The sequence below is a fragment of the Suncus etruscus genome, chromosome 15 (assembly GCF_024139225.1).
Source record: "Suncus etruscus isolate mSunEtr1 chromosome 15, mSunEtr1.pri.cur, whole genome shotgun sequence".
Classification (NCBI taxonomy): domain Eukaryota; kingdom Metazoa; phylum Chordata; class Mammalia; order Eulipotyphla; family Soricidae; genus Suncus; species Suncus etruscus.
In genome coordinates, this window is record NC_064862.1 from 54,650,276 (window position 1) to 54,667,586 (window position 17,311).

Consider the following 17,311-nt stretch of genomic DNA (forward strand, 5'->3'; position numbering starts at 1 on the left):
GAAGTAGAAGCGTGTCTGGAGTAAAGGCAGGGGTAGGATGCGGAGGAGGGAGATCTGGGACATTGGTGATGGGAATGTTGCACTGGTGAAGGGGGGTGTTCTTTACATGACTGAAACCCAACCACAATCATATTTGTAATCAAGGTGTTTAAAATAAAGATATTAGTTTAAAAAAAGAAAGGGAGAAATGGAGAGACAAAGATGATAGCAAACATATAAGTATAAATCTTTATATGTTTATATATGAAATATATGAATATAACATAATAAAGCTATATACACTATAAAAATAAGAAGAAAGCTTCCATGAAAGCAAAATGCACCACCTCACACGAATCCCCATTGTGTTTTTTGAGATTACATATCAGATGTGACCTTCACGGGCCAAAAGCATTCGGGAAATTGATTGCAGACTTCAACCAACAGTTGCTTTCCCAGCTCCAGCGATAACTCCCTCCCTAGGCAACTTCCAACTTTGGAGTTAGTGACTCTGGCAAATGCGTACTAGATCCTCCACGCCTCTAGGGGGCAAGACCGGGTTCTCGTCCCAGCTCGCACACGCACCGTAGTTCCCTCTCGCGGGGGGCGTGGCCGTGGCCGGGGCGCGCATGCGCGATGGTGCGCGAGGCGGGGCCTGGGCTGTCATTCTCCGGGCGCGGTGGGGTGGGCTGCGCTGCGGAGGTTCGGGCGGCCGAGGCCGGCCATGAGGGCGTGCCGGGGCGCGGAGCTGCCAGGCGCGGGGGCGATGGCGGCCGCCTTGGTACTGCTGCTGCTGAGCGGCGTGGCTCCGGCACGCGGCTCCGAGGACATCGTGGTGGGCTGCGGGGGCTTCGTCAAGTCGGACGTGGAGATCAACTATTCGCTTATCGAGGTGAGCGCGCGGCCCGGGCCCGGCGCGCATCACCGTGACACTGGGCCGCCCTGGGCACCAGCACCCCTTTTTTGGGGTTGCTTTTGGGGGGATTTTCCCCATCTTTAAAGGCGCCGCAGGGGTCGAGCGGGACGTGTCCAGAGGCGGTTCTTATAGGGAAGGGTCGGCCGTGGAGAATTGGGGTCCCCGCCCGAGGAAAGTGGGGAGTGTGGTGACGGCGGGTCCCCCCCCCAACCTCCACCAACCTTAACCACTTCCCAGGTCTCAGAAGACCTCCATTTAGTAGGACCCTGACGCCAGCCCCCCCCCCCACAACCCTCATGATGCCTCTTCTTTATTATATTCTATTTTTTTGAATTTAAACTTTTTTTTGGACAATACCCGCCTGTGCTCAGAGCTTACTCTTGGCTCTGCGCTCTTGGTTCACTCCTGGCGGTGTTTGGGGGGACCAGATGGGGGTGTTGAGGATAGAACCTGGGACTTCCCGCCATCGCCCGCTATCCCTCGACTCCTGTACTCCCACCTTTAATTTAGACCCTCAAGGTTTAAAGCGACTGGAACTCAGAGCCCCAGTCTTCAAACCTGGAACCTCAGATCTCTGGGATCTGGGATCCCTGGAGCATAAACTCCTGGAATCCATATTCCAGGACCCATAAATTCAGTACCCCAAGATACAGGTGCCTCAACTTTTTATAACCCACTTCTCTCACTTTTCCTTTCCTCTCCCTCTCTTGTGCTGGAGACCAGGAAGGAGGTCAGTCATCTCTTGGGTGATCTCCTGGGGTAGGGAATGTCTTTTTCATTCCCGCATTTTCTCCCGAGACTCCCTTCTCTTCCCCCAAAGCATGACTTGTCCGTTTCCTTGGTCTCCTGATTTGGTGGTTCTTGGAAAGACCCTACACGTGGGACAAATCTTTTCCTTCCCTTGCAAAGCTCTGTCCTGCCCTCCTCCCCTCGGCCAGGTGAGGATATGACCCAAGAGCTCTTATGAAGAGGTAGTAGGTGGACGAAGGGGAGGTCACTGGGATGGGGCCGGCCCACCCTCGGTGTTAGGAGGATATTGGGGACCCAGCAGGGGCAGAGAAGAAATGGGAGACTGGGGCCAGGAAAGGGTTACTCCAGAGTCAGCCTCAACACCGTGGCTTGTCTAGGATTGGGAGACGAGTGGGAGGTGTCTGCTGTACCCCACTAACTTTTTTTTTTGTTTTTGTTTTTTGTGTCACACCCCTTTGATGCTCAGGGGTTCCTCCTGGCTAAGTGCTCAGAAATTGCCCCTGGCTTGGGGGAACCATATGGGACTCGGGGGGGGGGAATCAAACTGTGGTCCTTTCTTGGCTAGTGCTTGCAAGGCAGACACCTTACCTCTAGTGCCACCTCACCGCCCCCCCCCTAACTCTTGACCTGGTTTGGTACTGTGTTTTGCCCTGTAGGATAGCTTCTCAGAGAAAGGCAGACCCTGTGTGACCTAGAGAATGAGGCTATTATCACCAACAGGACTCTGCTTGCTGGGGCTTTGCCAACATTTTGGGGGTGTTAAGTTTTTATTTTTTATTTTTTTTGGGGGGGTACTGCACTTGGTGATGCTCAGGTTACTCTTAGTTCTGTGCTTAGGGATCTTGGTGGGGCTCCGGAGACCACATGGCTCAGCCAGGGATTGAATCCAGGTCAGTCATGTACAAGGCAAGCACCCTCCCCTCTGTACTATCTCTCCAATCCCAGCCATTTTTTCTTTCTTTCTTTCTTTTTTTTTTTTTAATTCATTATTAGTAGCCGGGCTGCTATTTGCCCAAGCTACCTCCTGGTTTGTGAGCAGAGGTTTCAGAAGTCCCTCCGCCAAAGACATTTTTTTAGGGGAACTCCTGAAGCTCAGTGCATGCAGGTAGGGACACACTGCCTTGGCACTGATAGTGACTCTAGCAGCAGTTTTCATGTTTCCTGATAAGTGGGAGCCCCAGGGATTGCCTGTACATGGTGCCTGTGTTTCCTAACGTCTGGTGATGAAACCCTCCTCTCAGACATTTCAATGCCTATTGCCTCCTGGTCCCGATTTGGGCTTTCTGGAGGGAAATGGAAACGGTCACAGTATCTTATGGTCCTTGTACAGTGAGGGTTTTCCGAGTTCCTATAGAACCACCTTCTTCCTTGTCTGTCCACTGGGGTGTTTTCATGACTAGTGTATTCAAGTGTTGGTTGTTAAGGGATGGATATTGCGCGCTGTGGGGGGGGTGAGGAGAAAGAGAGAGGGTGGAGAGAGAAGAAAGAGAGAGAAGGGAGTGAGAGAGAGAGAAGGGAGTGAGAGAGAGAGAGAGAGAGAGAGAGAGAGAGAGAGAGAGAGAGAAGGGAGAGAAGAGAATTATAACAAGTATATGATGAACCTTTGGACCAGTTGTTTAGACCCAGTAACATCAGACCTAAGCTTTAAGCCCTTAAAAATGTACCTTTTATGCCTGAAATATACTAGATCACATGATCTGCCACTCTAAAGTCAGAAGCTTATTTTAGATGGTTTCTAACCTACATGTATTCCTCTGGGGGAGTGGGGGTTGTCTTTGTCCTGTTTTTCCATGTCCCCCATGCCTGGCTGGAACCTCAACAGTGTGCATGGACCAAGGTAGCAGGAATGTCCATGGCAGGGTCTCCACAGCTTCCCTGTGATTTCTTTTTCATTTTCTTCTTATTTTAATTTTTCTTGTTTTTTGGGCCACACCCAATGATATTTAGGGGTTACTCCTGGCTATGTGCTCAGAATCGCTCCTGGCTTGGGGGACCATATGGGACACGGAGGGGGGATCGAACTGTAGTCCATCCTAGGCAAGAGCGGGCAAGGCAGATGCCTTACCACTTGTGCTACCGCACCGGTCCCAATTTCTCTTTCATTTTTTTCCTTTCCAGATAAAGCTGTACACCAAGCATGGGACTTTGAAATACCAGACGGACTGTGCCCCGAACAATGGCTACTTTATGATCCCTTTATATGATAAGGTGAGTAAAAGGCTGTTTGAAGAGGGCAGGGAGCTGGAGGGGCATCCCAGGGCCGACCTAGCACATGGCTACCCTCAGTGAGGCTGAGGCTTTTCTCAGGGCTTCTCTGTAGACTGGTTGGATCGACTGTCTCCCAGTTCTTGAATATCTCCATTTGGCAATGTCTAGAACCAGTTTTTTGGAAGATAGGAATCAGGGATGGGTTCTGGTGCTTAATTCACAATAGTGAATAGAGGCTAAAGGTGAAGGTCTTATCATACTGCATGGCAGACCCCAGGCCCCAAGGTTTCAAAGCCCCAGCTGGCTCTTGCATGCAGCCCCCCAAAAATTGGAGAAAGTCATTCAATGAATGCTGTGCTCCTGAGCTTGTTGGGGTGAAGAGAATAAGACCATGGGAAGTTCAAGATGTCAGTTTTTTTTTTTTTTTTTTGGAGGAGGTCGTGTCATACCTCCTACGCTCAGGTGTTACTCCTGGCTCTCTACTCAAGATATCACTCCTGGAGGGCTTGGGAACCCTTGTGGCCCCTTGGAGTCCTTTTTAAAACAGCTCATTCCCCAGAAACTGGATATCTGAGTTAATCTAGCTTTAAGGAATTGCTCCCCTTCTAAAAGTTCCTGCCGACTCCTTGAGCATGTGAGGGTGAGCTGGGCCCCAGGAATAGGACATCTGTGGGTGACTTGGAAGTGTGTTGCAGCATACTTGGGATGTGGGGCCCTGGACTTGCACCTGGCTTCTGTTTTATTTCTGCTGTAAAGCAGATGAAATGTTTGCCTTTCTGGAGACAACCCCTCTTGCTGCATCCTTCCTTCACTCTCTCCGACCTTTCCCCTTTACAGGGCGATTTCATTCTGAAGATTGAGCCGCCCCTGGGGTGGAGTTTTGGTGAGTTCACAGACATGCCATCAGGGATTCCTGGAGATGCCCATGCCATCTTTGGCTTTGGCAGTGTAGGGACCACTGAGGTTTTCTTGGTGTTTGGATCATTTCTAGTGGTATTGGGGGTGTGAGTGGGGGTTGCATGTCGTGCCAGGTATGAAACTTGGGCCTCCTGCATGCAGGGCATGTGCTCAGCTCTTTGAGCTTTCTTTCTGGGTTCATTTCTCCTAGAGAGCGGTGACACCCCTTTCAAATCACATACGTGTTCCCTGCCCACTGTCTGTCCCCACTCTGGAATGGGGTGGGGGCTTGTCTCTGACCCCTGAGTGGGCTTGAGCTGCTGTATCTTGGTTCTGTTAGGAGAAGGCGGAGGAGAGGTCAGGGGAGGTGCCCTTCTTTCTCCCTATTTCCTTCATCTGGTCTCTGCCTGGGCTTTTGTTTTCTGTGAATTAATCACAACCTCTGGCCTGTGACATTGGACATAATCCCAGAGCTGCTTCTCTCTGGAGAGCTGGTCCTTCAGGCGCAGATTTCATGGCTGCTCTGTGAAATGTTAAACTCTGGTGACCCAACCACTTGCCCCCCTGCTTCTTGTTGACCTGAAATTTGGGGGTATCCTGGTTCAGGGCCTGAATTGGGCCTTCGTCACTTACAGACTATAGAAGCTCTGTGACTTTGGCGTGGGTGGGCAGTATGGGTGGTATGAAGCTTTGCTTCAGTTTATCTCCTAGTAAATCACAGTTCGTGAGGTAATTGTGAGGCTTTGAGACCTTCTGCAGGGAAACTGAGGGTTCTCACCAGGGCCCTGAGCCCTGCCAGCTGTGGGTCTGATGAAAGTGTAATATCCTCATGGTCCTAAAGCCCTGTTTGCTCACGTGGGACCCTGCCTTCTCTCTGCATACCTCTTTGGGGCTTTGGGTTTTGAATCATGTTCTTTTAAGTGCTTTGGTTAAAGGTTCCCCAGGGGTCAGGCGGTGGCTGGAAAGGCTGGTGCGTGTGTTTCACCCGCGCTAACTGTCCCCTCCCATTTCTCTCTGCGCCCTTCTTTGCCCTTCTGTGCCCCTTGCCCTCCAGAGCCCACCAGCGTGGAGCTATATGTGGACGGCGTCAGTGACATCTGCACCAAAGGTGGCGACATCAACTTTGTGTTCACTGGCTTCTCGGTGAATGGAAAGGTAGGGCTGCCCGAGTGAGCATATTGCTTGGGGCCTAGGCCTGGGATCCTGGAGCTTCATTCAACCCATCTCTTGGCCTTTCCAGGGCCCATGTGGGGTGCCCTGATGACCATCACAGGGGTTCAGGGAGCGGCTGACATGAGGTAATTTGTGAAGTAACAGGCTTTTGCTCTGCTGCTGGCCGGTGAACCCCCAGCCTGACCTGCTGCAGGGAGGGATTTTAGGGAAACAGTTTCCCTCCTGTCACCAAGGTCAGGCACTTTTCTGAGGGTGGAGTCTGGTGGGGCATGGGAGGGTTTATTTCTCCCTGACCTTGATCTTAAGAGCCAGACCCTCAGTGCCTGTTGATTGTGGATTTCTTGTTTGTGCTGGGGTGTTAACTTGTTAATTAGGTAATAGACAGTGCATCTCCATTTAGTGGGGTGTTGATGACTCCGAAGCCAGGTTATACCAGAGTGTTCCCTGGTTGCCCTGGAAGCATCTCCAGACCCTGCCCTGGCTCTGCTTCTCAGAGGAGTCAGGGACCACCTGGGCTTTGGGTTTCAGTTGGGCAAAGGGTGGGCTGCTGCGACTGACCTCCTCCTCCTCTTCTTCCTCTTCCTCTTTCTCCTTCCTCCTCCTCTGTCTCCACCTCCACCTCCTTCTCCTTTTCTTGTTCTCCTCTTCCTCCTCGTCCTCCTTTTCTTCTCCTCCTCCTCATTTGCCTTCTCTTCTTCCTCCTCCCTGTACCCCATTGCAGGTCCTGAGCCAGGGGCAGTCCCTGGGACCCGCCGGCGTCCAGGTATCTCTGAGAAACATAGGCACTGAGGCGAAGGTCCAGTCCACGGTCACGCAGCCTGGTGGAAAGTGAGTCACTTGCACTGGTAGGGGAGGTTAAGTTCCCAAGGGGTCCCTGGGGGGGTCACATGTGTACTTTGCGTGCGTGCATGTGTGTGCGTGCGTGTGTGTGTGTGTGTGTGTGTGTGTGTGTGTGTGTCCCTAGTTTGATGCCCAGTACTGCATATACCCCTGTACAAAATAAGAAAAGAGCCCGAGGGAGCCCCTTTGCTTCTGGTACATTCATTCTTGCCTCATAGGGCCTTGAACTCCTCCTTTGGCAAGGTGGCATCCACCTCCCAAGCTGCTGCTGTGGGCCCTGACTTCTAATAGACCCTTTATAAACTGCCCAGAATGGCTCTGGGACCTGTCCACCTGGCTATGATGCGGTGGGTGTGGGCCTCTTTTTCCTCACTGATCGGTGAGGTGAACGCAGACCCTCCCTCCTAGTTTATTGGGGAGATTGAAAAATGCCATTGCTGGGCCGGGCGGTGGCGCTAAAGGTAAGGTGCCTGCCTTACCTGCGCTAGCCTAGGACAGACCGCGGTTCGATCCCCCGGCGTCCCATATGGTCCCCCAAGCCAGGAGCGACTTCTGAGCGCATAGCCAGGAGTAACCCCTGAGCGTCACCGGGTGTGGCCCAAAAACCAAAAAAAAAAAAAAAAAAAAAAGAAAAAAAAAAGAAAAATGCCATTGCTTCACGCTTCCTGGCCTGCTATGTGTGTGTCACAGGTAGATGTGCACTTTGTTTGCCCTGGTGCAAACAGATCAGATGAGTGTGTGGTTTCAGCCAGTTACTGAATTAACTTGTTTTTTTTTTTTTTTTTTTTGTGGTTTTTGGGTCACACCCGGCAGTGCTCAGGGGTTATTCCTGGCTCCACGCTTAGAAATTGCTCCTGGCAGGCACGGGGGACCATATGGGACGCCGGGATTCGAACCAATGACCTCCTGTATGAAAGGCAAATGCCTTACCTCCATGCTATCTCTCCGGCCCCTAACTTGGATCAAGGATTGAACAAAAGTATTTATTTCAGGGGATTCGTACCCCTTAGTTGTAAATGTTAGCAAATGGGCTGAGGTTAGGACCAGAGTGGTTTCTTGGCATCATTTTGAAAGCTTTCACATCACTGCTACTAATTGCTTTACCAAATAAGAAATGTTGAAGCAGTGGAATAGGAGGAGCTATTGTTGGCACAAACATTAGTGAATTGCCTGAAGGTTGGATCCATGCTGTCACTTTTGGGCTAATGTTTCCTGCTAATGGCCTGCTGGTTGCCTCTCCTGCCCTGGACTGTAGGAGGAAGTAGGTTCTCATACTTTTTCTGAGCCAGTAGCTGCAGTTGTCCTTGCTGAGAAAAGCAACTTTTTCTGAACCTCTTCTATTAGTTCCAACTAGAACAGTGAGAGGCCCTGGGCAGAAGTTTAAATTCGAGACTCATTTCCTTTTTGTGGGAGTTAGGGAATTTTCAAGTCTTGTCCCTTTACAGATAATGCTTCATGTAGTAAAACAACTTGAGTGAAGACATTGAGTGTTCTGCATATAGATTACAGAGATCCTCAAACTATGACCCACGGGCACATGTGGCCTGCCAAGGACATTTATCTGGCATACTGGGTGTTTTTGCTACTGCTGTCTGTTCTGCTTAGCAGCCGACTCATCCCGGGCAGCAGCAGTTTGCATTTGTGGGATGTGTGCTTTACTCTCCAACTCCCCTCCTCTTTCTCTGTCTCTCTCTCTTTCTCTCTCACTCTCTCCTCTCGCTCTCTCCTCTCCTCTCCTCTCCTCGCTCTCTCTCTCCTCTCGCTCTCTCTCTCCTCTCGCTCTCTCTTCTCTCTCCTCTCGCTCACTTTCTCTCTCTCTCTCTCTCTCTCTCTCTCTCTCTCTCTCTTTCTTCTCTTTCAGTCTTGGGCAGGAGACCTCAAACTACGGCCCTTGGGCCACTGTTGTTCATAGTTTTAATTTAAACTATGGTCCAGCCCTTCAATCCTTCAGTGGTCTGAGGGACAGTGAACTGGCCCCTTTTAAAAAGTTTGAGGACCCCTGCTCTAGAAGAAGCCCCTATCGTTGTTGAATTATTTTTCTGATTGACTGTTTTTGTTTTGGGGCCACTCCTAGTGGTACTCTGGACTTACTCCTGGCTCTGTGCTCAGGAATCACTCCATCATTATGGGATGCCAGGGATCGAACCTGAGTTGACTGCATGCAAGTCAAACACTCTCCCTGCTATGCTCTAACTCTGGCCCCTGTCAAGTGTTCTATGAATGAAGTGAGAAAAAGGATTAAATGTGTCAGCACCATGGCTGCAGCATGTCTGAGCTCTTGTGCCTGGCCCAACCCTCTCTGTTTACTTTGAAATTAGTCATGATAACATCTAGTTTGGCCAGAGCTGCTTTGTGGAGGCCCTGCATGTTGGATGTTTGTCTCTGATAACAGCTCTCAGCACTGTTGCATTCTGTACGATGTGTACTACCTGCCCCACATTGGGACTAGTCTATTGGTTCACCAGCATGCTCTTCTACTTGTTGGCACCCCTTTCGCCTCCCAGGTGCTCGTATTGGTGCTTCATTACACACTTTCCCCTCCCACTTCTGAGTCTTCCTTGCCCCTGCCTATTGGTGCCTTAGCACCTCTGTTGAAACTCACTTTCGTGTTCTCTGACTCATTTTAGCAAGGCTGAGGCTGCAGCAGTGTGTGGGAGGCAGTGTATAACCCTAAGGCTCACAAGTCCCTGCAGGCCAGAAGTGCTCAATGAGTACCCATGGCTGAGCTGGATGCAGGGTCAGGTTCATTTATTTCTATTCCTCAGGGTAGCTGGTGGCCCCGGTATGTCCCTTCAGACGTTTTCTGCAAGTCTGACACTTTTCCTCAAATCCCATCTGCTGGTAGTGTTCGGAGAAAGTAATGTGATGTTTTGCTATATTTTGTAGGTTTGCTTTTTTCAAAGTTCTTCCTGGAGACTATGAAATCCTGGCGACTCATCCAACCTGGCCATTGAAAGAGGTGAACATCTGATTTTGGGTGCCAGTTTTGGGGACAAGTGGTAGGAATTTCCATTTCAGGATGTGGAGATTTTTTTCCCCTTTTACTTTGTGTATGGCTTTCCTTGAAGTTGAGGTGCTAAAGTTGTGGAGCTGCTAATGACTTGGTAAATGGGGAAAGATTTATGTGATCTGAAGAGAAATCAGTATACTGTAATGACTTGGGCAATATTTATAAGAAATATTCTCAGCAGAGCAGATATTCCTTACCTGATTTTTATTGTAACTCAATCTCTAACTATACTTAGCACTCTATAAATGAGTTGTACATATGCCCCAGGAGAATGCATGAGATGTTTATTTAAACAGCATGTTTTTTAATAGCAAAATATTGTCAGTAACCAAACATCCATTAAGAGCCTGGATTGTGGTTTGATTGGGCAATTGAATTCTGTATGTCAGCAATAAGGTTGCGCCCTGAGCAACCTCCTTCCCTCTCCTTCCCTCTCCTTCCCTCTCTTCCCCCTTCCTCCTCTCTGTCTCACCTTTGATGCTCACTCAGGGCTTACGCCTGGCTCTGTATTCTGGGCATATTTTCTGGTTAGCATTTACTTGTTTAGAGACTGTCTCGTTGTGACAGCATCAATAGAGTATTCTATTTTTTTAAAAATATATTTCTTTCTTTTTTTTTAATTATGACAACAAAGATGCAAAGAAAGAGGACAGGGTAAAGTTACAGTGGAAGCCCAATAAAAATATATTTCATGCTTTTATAATTGATGAGATAGAGTCACACTCCCATCTATCTGTGCAGTGCTTGAGACTTTAATTTTTCAGGTTTTCAAGTGTATTATTTAAATCTCAATAGCCTACATCTTAATGTGCCGTCAATTTATAGGTCTTTGTAGTTTATTGAACACATAGAGGAATTTGAATTGGTTGATGTATATTGGTGTTTCAGAGTTAATGACTAATCTTGTAGGGGTTAGGGTAGTGAGATTTAGGAGGGGACTTTTAGGATTCTGGTTCCACTCTGTTTCTGGGTGCTGCTTATGTGGTATACTCAGTGTATGAGAATCATGGAGACATGTCCTGTGCTCTATGTAAATCATACGTGAGCAGACCGTTTAAAAATACATGCTTCTGTGCCACCAAAACCAAGAAATATGCAAACCAAAAGACTGGAGCAGAACCAGAGCAATCTGGGGGAGGAGGAAACCTGCAAAAAGCGTTACTCTTTGGGCACGCACTGTCACTGTTTCTTAGATCCTGCCATTCCCTGTCTTGTAATTGGGCACATTTAAGTCCAGTGGTTTGCTGGGCTGTGGCTCCATGGTTGAGCCCAGGCTTTTTTTGTTTTTTTGCATGAGGTTGGGCTTTAGGGCCTGGTACCCCATCATCATCTTCCCCCCCAAATATCAGTAATTGTGATAGTGGGTTTTTGCTGTTTCATGTCACTTTTTCCCTGTGACTGTCTCTCTATAATGTGTGTCCTGTCACCATTAATAGCTTTACCGACTTTGTTCCCTTCTCTGGTGCAGGCCAGCACCTCGGTGCATGTGACCAATTCCAACGCCAACGCCGCCCGCCCCCTTATTGTGGCTGGCTATAATGTGTCAGGCTCGGTGCGCAGTGATGGGGAGCCCATGAAAGGGGTGAAGTTTCTTCTCTTCTCCCCATCAGTGGCCAAAGAGGTGAGAATGGAGCAGGGGTAGGGAAGAGGGCAACATGGCTCAACTGACCTGCAGGTGGGCTGCGGGGTTGTCCAGGCATCTAGCGTCTCTTGGTTATACGCAGTGGGGTTCAATGGGGTGTTCACCAGCTTTCTAGTCAGTCTGACCCTGGAGGAGCTGTTACTTCTGGCCCAGCAGAGTTTGCTTTGGGATTGGAGGGGGGGCACTCCCTAATGGTGCATGGTCCACCAGGACCCCCACCTCTAAGTGCTCTAGGAGCCCTTCAGGAGGCATGGATCCCACCAGTGCCTTATCATGCCAGGCCAGCTCTTCAGCACCAGTTACTTTCTCATGTTGTCCACCTTTGTAAGGAAGGATACTCAGCACCTCTTGTTTTCTGAGAGGACAATTGTCAAGTTTTAACTTGAAGGTGAAGATTTTTCTCTTTGTTCAATTTTTTTTCTTTTTAATTTAAATTAAATTTTAGTCATTCAATGTTCCAACACTCATCCCGAGGTAAAGATTTTGATTCCTTTTGTTGGTGTGTGTGACTTTTTTTTTTGTCATACCCAGAGGTGTTCAGGGCAGACTCATGGTAGGGCTAGGACCTCAATGACGAGCCTATGGCACGCGTGCCTGTGGTGGCACGCGAAGGCCTTGCAGCTGGCACGTGGGAAGGTCTGCAATTAAGATATGCTGCGCGGCGGGAGGCGAGTGTGCTGGTGTCTGCTTTGCAAGATATCTGGCAACAGGGCCAGACTGTCCATTGGGAGGACCGGGCATTGTGCGGCAGTTTGGGCATTTGGGCTCAAAAAGGTTAGCCATCACTGGGCTAGGGGAACCCAGCACTGAACTGGGGATGGAAGGGTCTTCCCCACTGTCCCCTCCCACAGCCCTTTATCCCTTTATCTTGGTTTCTGGAATTGGTATTTGGAGACCCCCACCTTGTGGAAGCTTTTTCAGTAGTGTGGCCATTGGGTGGGGTGATGGGACAGGGAAGAATTTCTCTCTCTTATTCTGGCCTAGGACGTCCAGGGCTGTAACACCTCCCCAGTGCCTGGCTTCCAGCCCCATGACACCAGCCTGGTGTTTCTCTGCTATGCTGTATCCAGAGAAGATGGTGCTTTCTCCTTCTCATCCCTGCCCAGCGGTGCCTACACTGTGGTAAGTGGGCCTGCACTCGCCTGTCTGCGTCTGTGACTTGGGGCCAGGGAGTGATGCAGCCAAGCTACTGGGCACTAGAGGAAGGCCCAGCTGGCTCAGGAGCCTCCTCCCCTGCTGACCCATCACTGGGCCTGATTCCTACCTCTCGTGGCTTGCCCAGGTCACTTTACATTATGGGTGTACACTGTGGTCCACTTCACGGAGCCTGTCTTGATGTTCACTGGCAGGCTCTTTCTTCCAGGTCCCCTTCTACCGAGGGGAGAGGATCACCTTTGACGTGGCCCCTTCTCAACTTGACTTCATGGTGGAACACGACAGCCTGAAAATTGAGGTGAGAAGATAGTTGAGTTGCTCAGACTCCCATCCGTAGGCAGGCGTGAAGCAGGTCTGGCCTTTCTCTGGGGGGGTCCCGCCAGGGAAAACAGCTTTGTCTAATTTCAGCTTAGCCTGGACATTTCAGCACTTGTGACTTTTTAATTCAGTGGAATTCTGAGGTTCTCAGGCCACATTTTCCGATTCAGTCAAACATTTGACCTGTGCGCGGAGTTACACTCCTATTTTGCACTCAGGGACTCATGGCGGGGCTCTAGGGACTCTAGGGGATGCTGGAGATCAACCTGGGTGAGAAGACACCCAACTCAGAAATAAGGCAGGCTGTGCTATTGACTCCAGCCCAAGATCACATCTTTGTAGGAGGACCCAGAAGAAGGAAAAAGGAAGCCATTGAGTTTCTTGATTCTAAGACTATTGCTGTCATTTATTCAGGAGTCACTTTATTGGGGTTACCCGCATGGTACCAGGTGACTTAGATAAGCTCCCTACCTCTGTGACCCTTCGAATATAACTGTGGAGTTAGACAGATGGGGGTGAGGGGGAGATACCAATAGGGATCTTTGAGCTACCGGGGAGTTAAATGGAGTGGATGGAGCAGGCTCACGAGAGGGTAAGTGACTGGCAGGTCGGAAGCTTCTGGAAAGTGGTGCGTGGTGCCAGTGACACTGTTGATCAGGATGGACTCCTCCTAGATGTTTTCTAGATGTACCTGTGTATGGGGGTGTGAAGAGAGAGAGAGAGAGAGAGAGAGAGAAGAGAGGAGAGAGAGAGAGGAGAGAGAGAGAGAGAGAGAGAGAGAGAGAGAGAGAGAGAGAGAGAGAGAGAGAGGAGAGGGAGAGAGAGAGAGAGGAGAGAGAGAGAGAGAGCTCAGCTGGTAGCTCATTTGGGTTGTGCTGGGCAGCACAGGTGATGTCATGGCCCCCCATCTCCGGACACTAACCTTGACCTCCAGTTGTGGGGTAGAGGGGGCCAGCCTTACTGAGGGGACCCTGTTGTGCTGCTGGAGGCGTGGGGAGTGTGTTCAGAAGCATGTGGGAAAAACCAAAGGAAGTGCATAGTTCTCTAGAATGGGGGCTCAGGAACTGGAGTGACAGTGCAGGGGATGGGTGGGTGGGGCACCAGCCCCTTGCCAGCAGCCAACTCTGGCTCAATCCCTGGTATCATGTTCTCCCTCAAGTCTCCCAGGAGTGATCCAAGCACCGAGCCAGGAATAGCCCCAAAGTACCACCAGGTGTGGGCCATGCCATCCCCAAAACTAGAAGGGGCGTCTGGAGAGAGAGGGCCAGGAGGGGGCAGCACTTTTTCAGGGTCTGTGGGCGACCTGACCTGGTGGTGAGTCTAGAGAGACCTTTCCCTCTGCTGTTTGATAGGTAGCTGTGTGCCAGAAATTCAGGGAAAACGGATGGGGTGGGGCGGGGTGTCTCTTGTTGGGACCCAGGATGGGGGGTCCCCAATTGTTGGCCAGTGAGTGGTGCTGAGTCTACACCAGGGGGCTTGATGCCCTGGAGCCCACAAGATCTCCTTCTGCCCTCTGTCCGCCTACAGCCCGTGTTCCATGTCATGGGGTTCTCTGTCACTGGGCGTGTCTTGAATGGACCTGCAGGAGAAGGTGTGGCGGAGGCGGAAGTGACGCTGAATGACCAGATCAAAGGTGGGCTCCCTTGGGATCCTGAGGGAAGTGGGGGAAGGTGAGGGAGGGGAAGGAGGGGAAGGCAGATGGCCTCTCAGTATGAGGCTGCTGTCTCTGCCTGTGCTGTCCCCACTGCATGGTTGCCCTTTGCATTGCATTTCATAGTCCGAACGAAAGCTGACGGCTCCTTCCGGCTGGAGAACATCACCACAGGGACCTACACCGTCCGTGCCCACAAGGAACACCTTTTCTTCGACACTGTCACCATCAAAATTGCACCCAATACACCCCAACTGGCTGACATCATTGCAACGGGGTAAGGTGGGGGGTGCTGTATGGAGAACAAACAGTGTTTGGGTCTTTGTCTCAGGGCCACAGCTCCCCAGCAGGCATCTGCCAAGAGAGCCCCTTTATTTATTTATTTATTTATTTATTTATTTATTTATTTATTTATTTATTTATTTATTTATTTTTTAATTTTTTTTTGGTTTTTGAGCCACACTCGGTGGTGCTCAGGGGTTACTCCTGGCTATCTGCTCAGAAATAGCTCCTGGCAGGCACGGGGGACCATATGGGACACCGGGATTCGAACCAACCACCTTTGGTCCTGAATCGGCTGCTTGCAAGGCAAATGCCGCTGTGCTATCTCTCCGGGCCCTTTTTGTTTATTTTTGAGCCACATCCTTTAGTGCTCAGGGGTTACTCCTGGCTCTTTGCTCAGAAATTTATCCTGGTAGGCTCGGGGGACTATATAGAATGCTAGAAGTCAAACCCGCGTCCATCCTGGGTTGGCTGTGTGCAAGGCAAATGCCCTACTACTGTACTATTGCTCCAGCCCCAAGAACTCGTTTCTTTGGTTTTGCATTTTGGGACACCCACAGCAGTGCTCAGGGCTTACTCCTGTCTCTTCACTAAGGGATCATTCTTGGTGGTGCTTGGGAGAGATCATATGGGATTCAAGGGATTGAACCCAGGTTGGTCACATGCAAGGTAAACACACCCTCCTCATTGTACTATTGCTCTGTCCCTAAAGCTCATCTCTTCAGCAGGATTAGTGCTGAACTGTGCACACAGAAAGTCTTTGTGTACAGGAAGCAAGCTTCTGAGTTACCCTGGGCTTGCAACGCCAGACAGCAGCTCAGGGCTGAAGGGCTCAAATCTGATATGCTAGACCTGACTTAGGTCCCTGGCTGTGTAGGGCCGGCCCTCTTAGGCACTTTTGGAAATGATCTTGGTGGCCCCCTGAGCTCTGAGCCATCAAGCCCACAGTATAATTGGCCAGATGTTGCCAGGAGTAGACCCTGAGTCCCTGAGCTCTGTGTGAAACGCCAAAAAACATAGTAAATGGGTTTGTTCAGGTTGGACAAGATCTTTCAAGATCTTCCCTTCTGTGGGACCTTAGCCCAATTCTTAAGAATTAGAGGCTGTTTTTCTCTTCCCTAGAGTGGAGGAGGGAGTCTTTGAGCCTGGGGAGGTCTGTAGACCCCTAAGTGGGCACCTGTAGGCCACTAGGTGGCGCCATTCACCAGCTGCTGCCATGATGGTCTGTGCTGCCTGCCCCTCTCATAGGAATGGTGCTCCCAAGTGGTCTATGGAGTGCTCTCAAGTGGTCCATGAAGAGTGCCCCCATGGTCCTTGGGGGGTACTCCCTGGTGGTTTATGATTTGCTCGCAGATTCTGTGGGGAGTGCTCCTAGGTAGTCAGTCAGTGCCTCTCACAGCCATTGACTTCTTCTGGTGCTTCAGCTTCAGCGTCTGCGGCCACATAACCATCATTCGCTTCCCTGACGCGGCCAAGCAGATGAGTAAATACAAAGTCGTCCTGTCGTCTCAAGACCAGGACAAGTCTTTGGTCACTGTGGAGACGGATGCCCATGGATCGTTCTGTTTCAAGGCAAAGCCTGGGTCCTACAAAGTCCAGGTAGGTGGGCAACATTTCCGTCTGATGCATCATCATTGGCTCTTTAGACACCTTTGCCTGAGTCACAGCTTTCATGGGGGTTGTAATCGGCCATACAGCCCCCCCCAATAGAAATGGCCTCAGTTCCAGCCCTTTGAGCCTCTGTGCTCCTTGTATCCCTCAGTGGTGGCCAGTCAGAAAGGTTGTGATGGGTCCTGGGTGGAGTTTGGGGTGCAGAACCCCTGCCTTGTTTGCTCAGGGCCTCAAGTTCCAGTCCTGATGCCTCCCTGTGCATCCTAGCCCTGCAACTAAGGGAGTAGCGGTGTGGGATCTGTGGCTACTATGCTCTGTGATGCAGCCTGAGGTGCGTGAGCTGCTGAGAGAGGGTGATGCCTGACATACCGTGCACTGTGACTCCTGGGGAGCATGTGTGTATGGGGGCAGCCAGGGCACCGCATGTAGCCTGGGGGGCACCCCGACTGCATCCCATCACACCCAGGAGTGAGTGGAACCTGAGGTCACAGCCACAGTGATAATACCTGATGGGCTGGAGGAGGAACAGCAGAGGGGACAGGGCCAAGGTGTAGCACCTGCCTTGGTCAATTCAGCCACGAGACCCTGCTCCAAAGCCTGGTGTGGGAGGAGCAGGGGAGACAGTGTAGCGGACCTGGGTTTGATCCCCGGCATCCCATCACTGAGTACCAGTGGGTGTGGTTCCCCCAAACCAGTGACTAAAAAGTCTGATGTGCCAGCCACTCCCCTTCCAATCCTGAGTGTCACTGATGTGGGTTTTGGGTCAGTATCTCTCCCCCCAACCCTTAGTAGTATCTTGACATAGAGTCATAGAGTCCCTGAGCATTGCCCACTTAACTGAGAGAATTGGCCTTGGACCATGGTCATGACTATGATATA

At 50.5% G+C, this 17,311-nt stretch overlaps 1 protein-coding gene across 1 annotated transcript in view; it reads left to right on the forward strand.

Moving 5' to 3' along the window:
* The first annotated feature begins 688 nt into the window (after positions 1–688).
* The window catches only part of NOMO2 (NODAL modulator 2), a 35,596-nt gene continuing 18,973 nt past the window's right edge, over positions 689–17,311 (forward strand). Inside the window, exons 1-12 of the mRNA XM_049789086.1 lie at positions 689–871; positions 3,764–3,853; positions 4,691–4,736; positions 5,805–5,905; positions 6,645–6,751; positions 9,650–9,722; positions 11,242–11,394; positions 12,400–12,537; positions 12,779–12,868; positions 14,416–14,521; positions 14,666–14,816; positions 16,246–16,420. Coding sequence (XP_049645043.1) covers positions 704–871; positions 3,764–3,853; positions 4,691–4,736; positions 5,805–5,905; positions 6,645–6,751; positions 9,650–9,722; positions 11,242–11,394; positions 12,400–12,537; positions 12,779–12,868; positions 14,416–14,521; positions 14,666–14,816; positions 16,246–16,420 — 1,398 coding nt within the window. The 5' untranslated portion in view covers positions 689–703. The remainder of the gene's footprint in view (positions 872–3,763; positions 3,854–4,690; positions 4,737–5,804; positions 5,906–6,644; positions 6,752–9,649; positions 9,723–11,241; positions 11,395–12,399; positions 12,538–12,778; positions 12,869–14,415; positions 14,522–14,665; positions 14,817–16,245; positions 16,421–17,311) is intronic.